Source organism: Odocoileus virginianus, chromosome 31 (genome assembly GCF_023699985.2).
Source record: "Odocoileus virginianus isolate 20LAN1187 ecotype Illinois chromosome 31, Ovbor_1.2, whole genome shotgun sequence".
NCBI lineage: Eukaryota > Metazoa > Chordata > Mammalia > Artiodactyla > Cervidae > Odocoileus > Odocoileus virginianus.
In genome coordinates this window covers 8,216,623-8,232,936 of record NC_069704.1, presented here as the reverse complement: position 1 = coordinate 8,232,936, position 16,314 = coordinate 8,216,623, and the positions used below count along the sequence as shown (strand labels likewise).

The 16,314-nt window shown below is 52.1% G+C and overlaps 1 protein-coding gene across 12 annotated transcripts in view; it reads right to left on the bottom strand.

Moving 5' to 3' along the window:
- Positions 1-16,314, bottom strand: part of TNC (tenascin C) — a 101,478-nt gene that overhangs the window by 3,793 nt on the left and 81,371 nt on the right. For all 12 annotated transcript variants that reach the window (XM_070459211.1, XM_070459214.1, XM_070459213.1 and 9 more), the window contains 7 exons: positions 14,583-14,726; positions 13,450-13,580; positions 9,779-9,911; positions 7,853-8,004; positions 6,756-6,852; positions 5,776-5,937; positions 982-1,145 (listed from right to left, as the gene is read on the bottom strand). In XM_070459211.1, coding sequence (XP_070315312.1) covers positions 982-1,145; positions 5,776-5,937; positions 6,756-6,852; positions 7,853-8,004; positions 9,779-9,911; positions 13,450-13,580; positions 14,583-14,726 — 983 coding nt within the window. The remainder of the gene's footprint in view (positions 1-981; positions 1,146-5,775; positions 5,938-6,755; positions 6,853-7,852; positions 8,005-9,778; positions 9,912-13,449; positions 13,581-14,582; positions 14,727-16,314) is intronic.

Below are 16,314 nucleotides of genomic sequence, written 5' to 3'. Positions count from 1 at the left end.
CCAACACTTTGGCCACTTGGTGCAAAGAGCTGACTCATTGGAAAAGACCCTGATGCTGGGAAAGATTGAAGATGAAAGGAGAAGGGGACGGCAGGGGATGATGGTTAGCTAGCATCAGCAGCTCAGTGGACATGGACTTGAGCAAACTCCAGGGGAGAGTGGAGGACAGAGGACCCTGGCATGCTGCAGTCCAGGGAGTCACAAAGAGTCGGACGTGACTTAGTGACTGACAACAACAACCACCTGGGTTGCAGTCTGGGTAGGACTCCCTGAGACCCAGCCCGGGCATCAGTCTGGATGGCTCTGTGTGAATACCGTTCTCTCCTGTGTGATGCAGGGACGGCTGCTGAGAAGGGACCATCATGGTTAAGTAGCTGGGCCCACTTGACTTCGTCCACTTTTCAGGCACCTGCTAGTGTAGGCAGGGCTCAGTGTGATAATATAGTTGAAATTGATTTTGTTCACCCATTTCCACAGAAACTGCAAAAAATCTGTTTCTATGATTGCAGAAATTGTGTCCCAGCATCCTGTCTGGTGCAGGGAAATTGGGGCCGGGGGTGGCCTGGAGGATTTGGCTCTGTCCCCACCTTTGGTCCATGACCTCATGAAAGTCACCTTTCTCTGGACCTTGGTCTTATGACTCATAAGAGGAAGGACCTTAAAATCTGTGATCTTCATTCTGAGATGTTCTTGGGGCTCTGGAGGTGCCTCTAGGCCAGGGCCTGCATGACCCCTGCTTTACCCAGGCAGCCTCCTTGTGGGGTTCAGACACAGATAATCCGAGGAAAGCTCTGCATGCTTGGCATCCCCTTGACCAGTGGCTCTCCTCGGGATCTTCATGGGTGAATACACACTGTCGCTATGGTCTTACCTGGCCCGTGGTGCCGTGGAGTTCTCCCTGAGGTGCAGACACCTGAGGCCTTGCCCCTGAGGTCCCTGCCTCCCCGTCTCAGCCCCGCTCGGGCCCTTGCCGGTGCTCACCTGACTGTGGCTGTTGTCCCCGTATCTCCCCATCAGGTTGACGCGGTGGCAGTTCTTGTACCAGAAAGCCCCCTTGTAGGACAGGGCACAGTTGGTGATGGCCGAGTCTGTGTCCTTGTCGAAGGTGGAGAAGGACCGGCCGTTGTGGTAGGCCATGGAGTCACCTGGGAGAGAGAACACACGGCTGAGAGCTGGAGATCCGGGTGGGCCGTGGAAGCACCAGGGTGACGACCGATGCTGGGGTGGGCCGGTCTCGAATGAGAGGCCCAGGATTAGGATCCAGCACAGGCCTGGATAGTACATGAGTGCCACCTGGAGCCTCATTGCTGATGGAAGCAGCACAAGGTGGTAGAAAGAGGGCTGCAGGTACGTGTGGAGGGTCTTGCTCCAATCCCACCTTTTTCATACCCTAGTTGTGTCCTTGCACAAATCAAGCCACTTGTGGAACCTCAGTTTTCCCATCTGTAGAATGGAACTAGCATAGCACATTGATTGGATTCACCTCAGGGGGCTATTGGAACAACTGATATGAAGGTGTATGCCGAACAGGTGGTATGGTGTGCAAACAGCTATGATTGTTACTTTCATGACTCTTTGCATTCACTTGATGTAAAGGAACTCAGAGAGTAAGGTGGGAAATCTGTATTTAATAATGATGTGTTTTCCCCCCAAATGCAAGTATTTAGACTTCATTATTATTTTCATGTATTTATTTAGGTTTAGTCACTCAGTTGTGTCCAACTCTTGGAGACCCCGTGGACTGCAGCCCACCAGGCTCCTCTGTCCATGGGATTCTCCAGGCAAGAAAACTGGAGTGGGTTGCCATGCCTTCCTCCAGGGATATATTTATTTATTACCCATTTATTCCTAGGTAGTGCTAGTGGTAGAGGACTTGACTGCCAATGCAGGAGACGTCGGAGATACAGGTTCAATCCCTGGGTCGGGAAGATCCCCTGAAGGAGGAAATGGCAACCCACTCCAGTATTCTTGCCTGGAGAATCCCATGGTCAGAGGAGCCTGGGGGGCTACAGCTGGACACGACTGAAGTGACTTAGCATACACGCACTTATTCGTTAACTCACAGTCACTCGCTCATTCACTCACACATCTAATATTTAGCAAGTTCTAATGAGTTTAGTTTTCCACTCTGCCATGCTGCTTTTCCAGAGCTATCCTGAGCCAGTCTGCCTTAAGTCTCAGCCTACAGAGTTATACTTACAACCAAACCGTTCAGGTTTTAGATGTCACCAAATAGCTTGTATATTGTACATTTATTTTTCAAAGTGTTGATGGGACCAATTTCCCTTGATTCTTAGACAAAAAGCCTGTTTACATGTAGTGCTACATGGGAATCTAGCTTGTAATTTAATATACTGAATTTTAGGAGTGTTTAAGCACCATTTCGGTGTTCTCTCACTTCCAACCCTGGCCAATGCTGGGCAGAAAAGTTTCAAGACATTGAGGCATTCTATCCTGATATATTGTAGCAATTTATCATAGGGACTCGATAGGGATCTTCCCAACCTGGGGATTAGACCTGGGTCTCCTGCATTGCAGGCAGATTCTTTATCCACAGGGACTTGAGTGCCTTGTTAACTGATAAAGCTACCAAGAGCATAAGGCTGGAAGCTAGGTGTGATGAAACAAGATGCTCTCCTGGGGAGGGGCTGGCTGCCCTCAGTACACATCGGAGGAGGCGGTTCCAAGGGTGAGCTTCTGAAATGAAGGGGTAGATTATGGCTCATTTTCTCTTGAAAATACAGAGAGAGATGGGTGGAGGCCACATTCCTGCTGCCTGCTTGCCCAGGGTGCCTTTGCTTGCCCTGTAACAAGATCTTCCTTGCCTGAAGCCCTCTCAACAAAAGAGGTATTTGTTGCTAGGTAATAAAATGTCAGAATTCCTTGACTGATGCAAGAATGAAAACAATGTTCACGCCGGATCTCTCTCTTCATTACCACCAACCTGATCTCTAAAGAGCTCCGACTCTTAGGTTGAGACCTGCTTCTGGCAAATCATACCTGGAGACTTTTCCCATCATGGTTGTGTTCTTTCAGGGCCCAGAGGTTGGGGATGTGCTATAGCACCCGTCTCCTCTGTTGTCATAAACGTGATGGGAAGCCACACCAAAGCAGGCAGGGCTTGGCATGGGGTGGTCACGCTCTTACACCTGATCTCCCCTGTTACCAAAACCACCTGTCAGCAGCCAGGCTGGCCCCTGGGCCCATCTTCCTCAATCTGTTACATCTTGGGCAAATTGCCAAACTTCTCTGAGCCTCAGTTTCCTCACCTGTATAATAGCAATATCTCCCTGGAGATATGTATATATACCATACATATATGATCTGTATATGTATCACAGGTGTATCATATATTATATAATATATAATGCAAATGAAATGAGGCTTGCCTGGTGGCTCAAATGGTAAAGAATCTGCTTGCAATGCAGGAGACCCAGGTTTGATCCCTGGGTTGGCAAGATCCCTTGGAGAAGGAAATGGCACCCCCACTCCAATGTTCTTGCCTGGAGAATCCCATGGACAGAGGCGCCTGGCGGGCTACAGTCCATGGGGTCATAAGGAGTCGGACACGACAGAGATGAACATTTTCACTTGCACAATGCATACGAAATATCAGCAAAAAGAGGCTGCCACCTCATTTGCCTGAATGCATATGGTTTCCTTATTGGTTTCTCTTGTAATGTGGCACTAGAAAACCACGCAAAGGTCATTTCAAGTCAAAGACATCTTCGAAACCTGAACTAGGTTCTGTACTCGTCCAAGAGTGAAGGACTGCCAGGGAGGTAGGGAGCTTCTCTGGTCATGGGGATGTGCCAGCTGAGGCTGGAGGGCCATGTGGCAGGAAGGCCTTAGAAAAGATTCATCCAGGTGTGGACTGTCTGCTACTCAAAGTGCAGGCTGTGGACCAGCAGTACCACCAACACTGGTATCATGAGGGCCCTTATCAGAAATGGGGCATCTCTGCTTCACCCCAGACACGCTGCGTCGGCTCACTAACAGGATCCCCAGGGTCACATGTGTGTAATAAACAGAGAGGCTCGAGAGTACCCAAGACACTGCTTGCCTCTCTGTCCAAAACTGGTATCTAAACACGGAGTAGAAAAAGACAGTTTTTGAGTGACAGTAGGTAGCTGCAAATACATCTGAAATGTCGTGTTACCCAACCTACCCTAGGTTTTGGTGACCAAGTATCTACTTGCTGCTGCTGCTAAGTCGCTTCAGTAGTGTCCGACTCTGTGACGGCAGCCCACCAGGCTCCGCCACCCCTGGGATTCTCCAGGCAAGAACACTGGAGTGGGTTGCCATTTCCTTCTCCAATGCATGCGAGTGAGAAGTGAAAGTGAAGTCGCTCCGCCGTGTCCGCCTCTTCCCGACCCCATGGACTGTAGCCTACCAGGCTCCTCCATCCATGGGATTTTTCCAGGCAAGCGTACTGGAGCGGGGTGCCATCGCCTTCTCCCAAGTATCTACCTAGTCTTTTTAAATTGTAGTTCTGCCAGATTAGCACCTCTCAAATGTTTGTGGATAAGTGGATGGGCCGATGCAGGAAGGACAGCTGAGCGGGGGAACTAGCTGAAACCCCGAGACGTGTTCGAGGGCCCGTGGGCTCCGCGAGTGGCTGTGTGTACCCGCCGGGCCGCCGTGCCCACCCGCCGGGCCGCCGTGCCCACCCACCGTGCCCACCCACCGGGCCCACCCACCGGACCGCCGTGCCCACCCGCCGTGCCCACCCGCCGGACCGCCGTGCCCACCCGCCGTGCCCACCCGCCGGGCCGCCGTGCCCACCCACCGTGCCCACCCACCGGGCCCACCCACCGGACCGCCGTGCCCACCCGCCGTGCCCACCCGCCGGACCGCCGTGCCCACCCGCCGTGCCCACCCGCCGGGCCGCCGTGCCCACCCACCGTGCCCACCCACCGGGCCCACCCACCGGACCGCCGTGCCCACCCGCCGTGCCCCCCCCCCGGGCCGCCGTGCCCACCCGCCGTGCCCACCCGCCGGGCCGCCGTGCCCACCTGCCATGCCCACCCGCCGGGCCGCCGTGCCCACCCGCCGTGCCCACCCGCCGGGCCGCTGTGCCCACCCGCCGGGCCGCCGTGCCCACCCGCCGTGCCCACCCGCCGGGCCCCCGTACCCACCCGCCGGGCCCACCCGCCGGGCCCACCCGCCGGGCCGCCGTGCCCACCCGCCGTGCCCACCCGCCGGGCCGCTGTGCCCACCCGCCGGGCCGCCGGGCCCACCCGCCGTGCCCACCCGCCGGGCCGCCGTGCCCACCCACCCGCCGTGCCCACCCGCCGTGCCCACCCGCCGGGCCGCCGTGCCCAACCGCACGGCCCACCCGCCGGACCGCCGTGCCCACCCGCCGTGCCCACCCGCCGGACCGCCGTGCCCACCCGCCGTGCCCACCCGCCGGGCCGCCGTGCCCCCCCCCCGTGCCCACCCACCGGGCCCACCCCCCGGACCGCCGTGCCCACCCGCCGTGCCCACCCGCCGGGCCGCTGTGCCCACCCGCCGGGCCGCTGTGCCCACCCACCGGACCGCCGTGCCCACCCGCCGGGCCCACCCACCGGACCGCCGTGCCCACCCGCCGTGCCCACCCGCCGGGCCGCTGTGCCCACCCGCCGGGCCGCTGTGCCCACCCACCGGGCCGCCGGGCCCACCCGCCGTGCCCACCCGCCGGGCCGCTGTGCCCAACCGCACGGCCCACCCGCCGGACCGCCGTGCCCACCCGCCGTGCCCAGCCGCCGGGCCGCCGTGCCCACCCGCCGGGCCCACCTGCTGTGCCGCTGTACCCCTCCACCTTCAGCCGGTAGCGCGTCCGGGAGTCGCCCACGCTGAACTTGTCGTAGACGGCGTAGGCCGACTGCCCGTGGTCGCGCAGGTCCACCCGGAGCTCGTACTGCCCCTGGGCTGTGATTTTGCTCAAAGTGTCCAGCCCTGTGGACGACAGGCGCGGGTTACCGGAGAAGCACCGTGACCGAGGCGCCCGTTCCTCCTCCCGCGTGAGAGCAGCGGCTCCGTGTGCACTGAAGGGCTTCCGCTCTTCACTGCTGCCACGCCAGGTGACACATAACGCCGTGTCTGAGGCCAGTTGGGCTGGCCTCTCTGCCCTTCCAGTCTCCTGGTGTGTTATGAAAATCAAAGGAAATGAGGTGGAGAGGGTACCTTTTGCACTCTAAGGCTCGTTACCTGTGAAAGGCAATGGGGCAGATATTCCCAGGCTCAGACGCTGGAACTAGGAAGGTGCCCTGTGCCAGGGGCAGGTGAGTCACAGTGGGGGATGGGGGATGCCCCTGTAGTGCTGGCTGAGATAATTCGAGTGCCACTCACGTCTGTATTGGCTAGATCCCTACGGTCCGAAGCTTAACCTCTTTGGGGCTGTTTTCCCAGGAGCAAGATGGGAACTTTGTACACTGTGGGGCTGCTGGGAGGCTTGGCGCTTGTGGCTCGGAGGGACCCAGTCAGCACAGGTGAAGGGCATCAGTGAGGATAACTCTCTAAGTGGCCCAGGGGGTGACTTGAGGCTAGGCTTATTCTTAGGGTCGTGCTGTTGGCTCTCCTCTGATCAGATTTTTATTTTTAATGACCCAGAGAATTTCAAGTCTTTTCCATTGAGAATCTGATACTCTGTGTCGACCACCAGAGCTGTCGTTTCCTCCTAATCCGTTTTTCTCCCACGTTTTGGCGTGGGTTAGGACAGACAACAGGGAGGGCAGGAGTGGGCATTTGGGGAATGAACATGCGGGCTGTGTTACCAAGCCAGAACTCTTCTCTTAGGTCCCCAAATCCAGCAGTATAGGCCTTCCAGTTTCGATAGAAGTCCTCACGTCCGTTTTTGCGTCTCAGGAACACCTATAAACACAAGCAGTGAATCCAGATGAGCTTAAGCCATTGAAGGAACGAGAAGACATCTTTCTGAGAGGAGGAAATGCTCACTGTGGGAAAGGCACCTGGCCCCACCTCTGTCCTCACTAATCTGCTGTGCGACTCGGCACACGCACATCACCTTTCTCAGAGTCTCAGCGTTCTCCCCTGAGGAACAGAGATGATTAAGACCACCATCGAGCTTGGGGTGATTGTGATGTGTCCGTGTAGGCCATACTTTTGGGGACAGGGGGGATATGGGAACTCAGTGAACCTCCTGCTCAATTCTGCTGCCCATCTAAAACTGCTCCGAAAAAATAAAATTTAATAATTAAAATATTCATTGGAAGGACTGATGCTGAAGCTCCAATACATTGGGCACATGATGTGAAGAGCCGACTCTGGTAAAGACCCTGCTGCTGGGAAAGACTAAAGGCAGGAGGAGAAGGGGACAACAGAGGATGAAATGGTTGGATGGCATCACTGACTCAATGGACATGAGTTTGAGCAAGCTCTGGAAGATGGTGAAGGACAGGGAAGCCTGGCATGCTGCAGTCCATGGGGTCACAAAGAGTCGGACACGGCTGAGAGACTGAATAATAGCCGTAATTTTAAAAAGTACTACTTAGCTCATATGGTAATGGGACTGAAATCATTCATGGAAAACTCTTAGCATGGCAGTGCCTGGTAGATGGCCAGTGTTAATCAGTAAACTTAACGGGCTCGAGGACCACGGCCATTTATACATCACAGAGCTGTCTGAGGATCAAATGAGATAAATTATGAGAAAATGGGGAACTGCTTTTTATCCTCAGCTTCCTTCCCATTTCTTTAAGAGAGAATTCCTGAGTGTTTCCATGTGACAGGCACTGTCTTGCAAACCCTCAGGCACATTAGGGTCAGAGGGCACGGAGGAGACCTCCCCGCCTCTCCCCTGCCCCCACCCCTCCTGTCTGAGAGGCCTGGAGCCTGTCTCCATGGTACTCACGATCCATCCACCCCCATCAGAGGTCATGTCACAGAAGACTTCCTGCTTCTGGGTCTTGTTGTTGTTCAGATAAATGGTGTAGACGCCAGAGGTGGTGTCTCCGTTCAGCATTGCCTGGGAGCAGTCCCTGGGGAATCGGTACAGGACTCCAGCTGCAGGATGAGAAGGAGTCATTCTCAGAGCAGGAGCTTTCAAGTCACAGGTCAAGTGCTTGTTGGCTAGACACCTAAGGATAAGCAGCTCCACCTCTCTGAGACTCTACTCTGGTGTGCAAGGGGGAGGATTAAAGCTATTTTGTGGGAGTGCAGCGAGGTGCAGAGGTCATGGATAAAGGGACCCCTTTCAGCCTTTTATACTGATGGAAGCCACCCTGATATCGGGGGGAAGCACACTGATCTGCCTGAGGGCTGTGTGTCAGGTTGGCTGCGGTCAATCAGGAGCATCCAGGTGGCACCTCCCGGACACCTGCCAGACACCTGCCGAGCACCTGCCGAGCACCTGCCGGACACCTGCCACACACCTGCCGGACACCTGTGGAACACCTGCCGCACACCTGCCGGACACCTGCCGCACACCTGCCGGACATCTGCCGGACACCTGCCAAACACCTGCTGAACACCTGCCGGACACCCAGGTGTTGGCCAGGATGCCTGGGCCTCTAGCACCCGGGGCGTGACACTCTGGCAGGCTGCATGCATCTCAGACTCTTCAGAGGATTCTGACGCCAAAGACAAGGAAGGGTTCTAGTCCTGAACGTGCTCCTTCCTTGCCTTCGGACACTGGAGAAGTCACATAACTGCTCTGAACCTGGGAATCTTAGAAGGCTGACACAGGAATGTCTGGGGAATTTCTATTTGTGGTAATGTGGTGTGAAAAATTCAACACTTGATAGAAACGGACAATCTTGGGACTATGCTTATTAGCAGGTAGACTTGAAAAGTGATGGTCATAGCAGCTCTTTTTTTTTTTTTTTTTGTTCTGACCTCCTCAGTGTATGTTACCTTCCCCTGAGGTTGCCTCATTAGGTATTTTCTTGTCTGTTTCACAACCTGGTCTGAGAGCATTTTTAGGGCACATTCAAATTTTTGGTGCTCTTAGCACCTGGCATGAGATCTGGAAGAGAGGTGCTTTGGCATCCGCCCCTCCTTCAGCAGGTGTGTGCGGAGTGACCAGAGTGAAGTGTGAAGGGCAGGAGGCAGTGCTGGGATACAGTCTGTATACCCAGTTCAAGGCTCTCCAAAGCCCCCCTCCTCCCTTCCTCTTCTCCATTAATAGAACCTCTTGCACATTTGCCATCTGCAGAGAACATCCAGCGGCTGGGTTTGGGTGTGGTTCCCTGCTCCTGGCACACCTGAGCCTAGACCAGACTCTAACTCATGGTATAACCCTGAGCGGGTCATTTAGTCTCTGGGGGCCTCTGTTCCCCACCAGAGAGCTGGGCATGATAATCCTGGCCTACATGGGAGGCCTGTTTGTGATTTGAGAGGATGAGCAGGCTTTGTAAATGCCCACATGCTAAAGGAGAAAGCTGAGCTTATAAGGAGCCCCAACAATGGCTACCCACTGGGCTAGGAGTTCAATACAGAGATTCTCCCAAGGCCCTTATGAAGAAGGGATCACTATTAATCCCATCATATGGATAAAGATACGGAGACTTGCAGAATGGCAGTAACTCTCCTCCATCACACAGAGCAGGTGGCGATGGGGAGTGAATCCAGCTGTTCCCACTGCTGGCCCTCCTGCCCTCCCACCTGCCCTGTAACCTGCTACATCCACATTCCTCCGGCTTTTCAGGTAATTGCAGGTACTTGATTCTTATCAAAATGTGACAGAAGCATTTAAAGTTGCAGTCAGAGGAGAAGTGGAGGGTTGGTTCAGTCTCACAGAGTGTGATCTCAAGGCCCAGCTGCCCCTTGAGCCCCTTACTCGTGGTGAAGATGGTCTTGACTGTCTTGCTCCTCAGGGTCCCATTCAGTGCCTGAATCCTGGCTGTGTAGTGGGTGGATGGGCTCAGATCAGTCAGGCTGTAAGAGGTGGTATCTGGATCCACAACGACTTCCTAAGGGCAGAAGAAAGATACAATAATAGCCTTTGGCCACGTAAATCCGCAGGGTATAGACGATGTATTCCTTTATTCACCCATCCACTCATTTCTTCCTTTAGCAAGAATCCACTGAGGCCCACTCTGTGCCAGGTTCCATGGTCATGTCAGGGACTTAGAATTGAGGCAGGTGCCCTGTGATCAAAGCTCCTGGGGCCAGAAGGGTCAGAGCAAATTCAAGTCATAGGAGGAGGCAATGAGCTGTTGCAACCGTACTTCACTGAGGGGAGCAGCAGAAGAGGTGGGCAGACACCAGATTATAAAAGACCTTCAGTGTCAACCTACGGACTTTGAAGTTTATCATGATAAGGAATGGAGGTTCCTGGAAAGGTCTTTGAAAAAGTGAATACCATGATCTCAGCTTAATCTGGTAGGAAGATGAATCACGCAGAGGGCAAAGGTTTATACTTTGAGACCAGCTAGGTCAGTCGTCTCTAACGTGGCTCTTTTTCACAGCCCTTTGGGAAGCTTTAAAATAAAACCGTGGCTGGGCCCCATCCTAGAGTGACTGAATCGTAAGAGCCTGATCAGGGGCGTGATGATGGCGTGAGCTGACCCAGCAGGTCTCTTGTCTAGAATGGACATATCCAGGAGAGGCAGAGCTGCATAGCTGCTGGAGGCCCATTCTAACTACGCTTGCAGTTTGTGACTTGTCACCATGCTGCTGTCCAGAGGACGGGATCAGCTGCAGTTTTGTAGGAGATCCTCATTCTTTTCAGATCCTCTTTTTCAAAATGTCTAGTGCCTGCGAAATCACCTTTTAGGAGATAACCCTGCTGTCAGGGATTGGAATTCAACCTACATTCCTAGCAAACCAAACACAACGATGCTCTCTACAACCTGCAAACATAGCTGCTTGGATTTAGGCAGTAATGAGTCAGTGTGGGGGCCCCTGGAAGGTTCATTGGCATCCTCACCACCAGCAATGTGACATTCTGATTCTTTCCAATGTGGGAGTGGGTGGGTGTGGGTGGATGGGTATGGAGGGGTGAGTAGTTTCAGAGAAGCTAAGAGACCTGCACTCACTCCATAATTTGTCAGTGATGGGGTGGTCTTGCATCTGTCTCCTAACTTCCTGCCCAGGACTTTTTCCTCCTCTGCCAGGCTGATTTTCTTGAGTGAAACAGATAAAGCTGGGGGTCGGACATGCAGGGAATAGACCCAGGTGAGAGCCCATTTGATGCCTGTGACCCGGTGGCTTTTGTGTAGTTCCCAGGTCTGGTCCCCGTGGAAGGGTAAGGTACAAAGCTGGCTTCCTTAAATTACCTGGGGATACCATTACCTATCAGCTTTCTAAGCTGCTGCACAAAGTCTCCTTCTAAGCAATTAGGGTAGACCGAAATGAGACTCAGGACTTCAGGCAAACAGGATGCCTGACCGGGAAGGGCCCTCACAGACTGGGGAGTCCAATGCACTCATTTTACAGATATGAACACTGACACCCAGAGAAGGTGAGGGACTTGTCTCTGCTCACACAGTGAACTAGTTCACTGTTACGCCGACTCCTAGAAGGGCCATGATGACATCTAGAGATGTGTTCATTTCTGGTTAACCATAGCATATTGAACATGCCAGTTTATTTCTACTTGCTTCTGATACCCGCTGAAATGCGAGGAAGAGATATAAAGCACAAACCCACAGGAGGAGGGAAGTGTCAGAGGAGACAGCAACAGGCACGCGCTGTCACCAGAATGTTGATCGGTGAGAAGTGTGGGATGGTGGGGTGACAGCCGAGGCGACAGAACAGAGGGAGCCCCAGGGGCTGGAGCCACTCAGAGGCTGGCTGGTGAGCGCTGCAGACCCCGGCAAGCCCGGGAAAGGGACGCAAGCAAAAGCGAAGATGCCTTTGAAGGCCCGTGTGGGGTGTGGTTGAACGAAGCTTTGTTTAAAACTTCGTACAATAAACAGATTCCTAGTTCTCTCCATCCCCCAGCAGTCTGGATGACTGTCCTTCCCAGCCCAGGTGAAAGGCTGAGGTTTCCTCTCTGGACAGGCTGAGCTAGAGAGGAGACTCTGGATTCAACTCTATCATGCCCAGCTGCGGGGGAGCCTCAGGTGCTGCACCGGCTAGAGGAGAACTGAAGGTGTATACACAGTGGGAGCCCAGGCTTCTTCTCCAGCGAGGCTTCTGGCAGCCTGGTGTGAAGGAGTTTGGTGGAGGATCCTCCAAGAAGAGTGACGAGCTCAAGAGAAAGGGCTTATAGTCCTGATGCTTGAAAACCCTCCCAAGAAAATTGTTGGGTATGTGCCAAAGATTCAATGTTTTTGAACTGTGGTGTTGGAGAAGACTCTTGAGAGTCCCTTGGACTGCAAGGAGATCCAACCAGTCAATCCTAAAGGAAATCAGTCCTGAATATTCATTGGAAGGACTGATGCTGAAGTTGAAACTCCAATACTTTGGCCACTTGATGTGAAGAACTGACTCATTGGAAAAGACCCTGATGCTGGGAAAGATTGAAGGCAGGAGGAGATGGGGACAACAGAGGATGAGATGGTTCGATGGCATCACCGATGCAATGGACATGAGTTTGAGCAAGCTCCGGGAGTTGGTGATGGACAGCGAAGCCTGGCGTGCTGCAGTCCATGGGGTCACAAAGAGTCAGACATGACTGAGTGACTGAACTGAACTGACTGTGCCCAATCACTCTATAGCGAGTGCCAACGTTGACAAGCCTTTCCGTGCACTTAGACCTCCCAATCAGCCAGTTCATTCTTGGCTCCAGTACGAAAAGGTCAACTGACATTAGGGGCAAGTCTCCAACATGAAAAATGGCCGCCCAAATCAAACCAAACAGCTGCAAACCAGAAAAGAGATCTTGGAGGAAACACTCTGCAGGCAGAGGAAGAAAAGACCAAGAACATATATTCTTAGAGGTAAAGAGAAGATACAAGATATAGAAACAATATGCTAGAAAAAGGTCAACGTGCAGAAAAAAAGGAAAAGATCTTGGAAATGGAAAGGATGGTGACCAATATTAAAACACGTTTAGAAGGTAAAGGTTAGAAAACTTCTTTCACTTTCTAAAGTTATTTCAAGTTAAAAAGTAGAAGGAAAAAAATCATGGGTAGAGAATGTAAGTTAAAAACTGCTGTAAACAGTTGATGTCATAAGCACATGGTGATATGTATATCATTATATAATGGAATGATGCCATCTGTGAGATGTATGGCAAAGATGCAGAAGAAGCCTTTGGCCTTTACTCAATAAAACACTAAAAGACAAAGAGTCCAGCTCCTAAAATGTCCTCAAGTCTTGTGAGCAGTAGTTCTTGACCTTGGCTGGCTATCAAAACTGGAGTCTGGTTAAAATGAGACCGGGAGGCTACAACTTATGATTCAGAAAGTCTGGCATGGTGTCCAGTTCCTACTGATTTCTTTCCAGCTCCCCAGTCACACTAGAGTAGGAGAAACAGACTTCAGATAATTCTTCCTGACTTTGAGACTCATGTAACTGTTTCATTCAGTCATGGGGATTTGTTTATATATATCAAGATACCTTGATTGTACCATCCACGGATTCATACACCAATAAGTAACCAGTGACAGATGCCCGGGGAGGTCTCCAGGTGAGGAGGGCAGTTTCCGACTGAACCTCCGTAGCAGTGAAGTCTCTTGGAGAATCGAGGTCTGGAGAAGAGAAGACTTTTAATATCAAATAAATCAGCAGGTGTGGGCTTCCCTGGTAGCTCAGACAGTGAAAAATCCACCTTCAATGTGGGAGACCTGGGTTTGATCCCTGGGTTGGGAAGATCCCCTGGAGGAGGCCATGGCAACCCACTCCAGTATTCTTGCCTGGAGAATCCCCCATGGACAGAGGAGCCTGGAGGGCTATAGTCCGTGGGATCACAAAGAGTTGGACACGACTGAGCAACTGAACACACAGCATAGCACAAGTCATCGGGTGTAGGATAAAGTCCCTGGTTGGGTATCGGGAGGCCTGAGTTCAAGCCCTTTCCCTAGCATTGACCTGTATGACCTCGGGTGAAACCTTTCCCATCTGTAAATGACGAGGTTGAGCCACGTGACCTCTAAAGACACACGTTCTCTGTTTCAGCTCATCCTAAGGGCCATGTTTTCCTGAGCCCAATAGGATCGCAACTGGCTTTAGTTGAATTGGGGGAGAAAGACACAGCTATGAACGTAATCAGAATGCCTCCCTTTGTTTCTAAAGAGGACAGATGAATGCTGGTATTGGCCCTCACCCCTACTCAGCAGACACTGCTTCCATTCCTTTGCCCGTCACAGTCTGAAAAAAAGATCTCAACGTATATGAAAAGCCCAGCGGACATCTAGGAAAATTTGCCTTTAAAATCTTTCTCTTAAAAATATTTCCCTGCCTAGAACATGGATCATTAACTACTGGGTTTAGGGCCAGTGGGGACTGGTTTTCCACTTAAAAAGCCCTCCTCTTAAAATCATTTCCTAGTCTGTGGGGAGAGCAGGGTCATTTCAGTTCAAAAGGAAATGGTGTGTTTCTTAAGGTCTTGATTGAGGGGGCACTGGTGGATTGAGTTGCTGCTGATGTCATCACATTGCAGGGAGCTGACTTGAGAAATAAGAGATGGAGAGGGACACTGTTAAAGATAGAGGCAGTGGGTGGGCTTTTTCCAGCTCTTGGTGTCTTTGTACCTGTGGTGAACTTGGTGGTGATGGTTGAGCTCTTCTGGGGCCCTTTCTCTGCAAAGATCCTCAGCGTGTATTCCGTGGCAGGTTCAAGATTGGTCAGTGCATACTCCACCGTGTTCCCGGACACCGTGCGGGTAATTTCTGGCACTATACAAGAAATATACACACCACGGTAGTTATCCCTCCCTGCCTGGGCCATCAGTGGGCTTGGCCAACAGCGCACACACCTCCTAACCCAGAAGCTTTCAGCAGTCCTGCAGAAAAGCACGTTTGATTTCTGAGATGACTCACACTCCTTTCTCCCTCTTGAGCACTCACTTCGTATACAGAGGATTTATCCTATGGTGACTGGATTTTTCCAGGCACCAAATCAGAAGGAAGAGGAACTAGGGGTCAGAAGACTTTGCACGTGGTACCCTTGGGACAGTGTTGCACAGGATCCAGCTAGAGGAGAGTTGCAGGTAACATCCCCATGCCTCAGGCTACCCAGATTTAATTTGTCCCACTGCTTGCTCTCCCATTTTTTCCCACTTACTCTCATGTCCTTTTATAACTTGCCAGATGTCATATCTTTAGGCTGGGGAACCAGAAAAATCAGGTGTCATAGACAGACCAAAGCCTGATTACTGGCTCTCAGTCTCATTGGGTCAGGACCAAGGGTGGACCCCACACCATGGCACCCAGGTGTCACCTTCCTCGTCACAGGTGACCAGCTGGCCTGGCTGCCCAAGGCCTAGGAGCTTTCCCAGGGTATGGGATTCAGGAGGCTAAAACTGGGAAAGTTTGGGGGCAAACTGGGATGAGATGCTCACCTTCCTTGTCATCCATGATCCCCCTCCACACACACACACACACACACACACATTATTCTGGATGAGTTCATGTCTATGCCTGCATCCACAGTTTCCATGATTCCCATGAACTATACTCTGGTTTATTTTAGGTTAGACAACATCATCTTCCTTGACCTGCAAGAGTTTGCTCACAGGGGATATTTAAAAATAAAAAAGTAGAAAAAAAGAAACCCAAGAATTCCTCTAGCCCCACCCCACCTTCCCTCCATCCTCACAAGGAACTTTCTCTCATAAGAGGTTGCCAGGGCTCAGTTAAGATTTTCAGAGACCCCCACACAGCTTATGGTTTGCTCTCATGTTACTGAAAGTAGAACAATACTGAAACAGCAGATATGAAACTCACATATACTGTGAGATTAAAATAACATATTTTTTCCTAATCTAGTTCATGAAAAATAGGGATTTGTTCATTGAAAAGAAATTTCTCTTTCTTTTCTCTCTTATTTGTATTTAATTTTACGTGCTACTGGCCGTAATTCACTGGTGCCCAAACAAGTTATCAATGTTGAATCTGCCCGCTGAGTAAATGAGCACGGATGGTTGCAAATTCAAGGAGAGATCACTTCTGATTTCTTAATCAGATCAGCTCTAACTGGCCCCGTCTGCGGCATCCAGGAAATGCAGTCTCCCCAAAGCTGCCTGAAGTAGCCTATTTAAGATTTTAGATTGTGGACTCCTTTGTGAGAAAGAGGTGAGAGCTCTGCTTGTAGAGGGTGGCTCACTGTGACGGCAGAGACCAGCAGGAGAGGAGGAACAGCCTGGAGACGCACCCTCTGCTTTTCTTTAAATGGCCTGTCGGCTTCCTTGATATAGTCGTGGTGTTGATGCTCTTCCGTTTGACCACAGCAGGAAGATACAGGTTGGGCCCCTCTCACCACCAC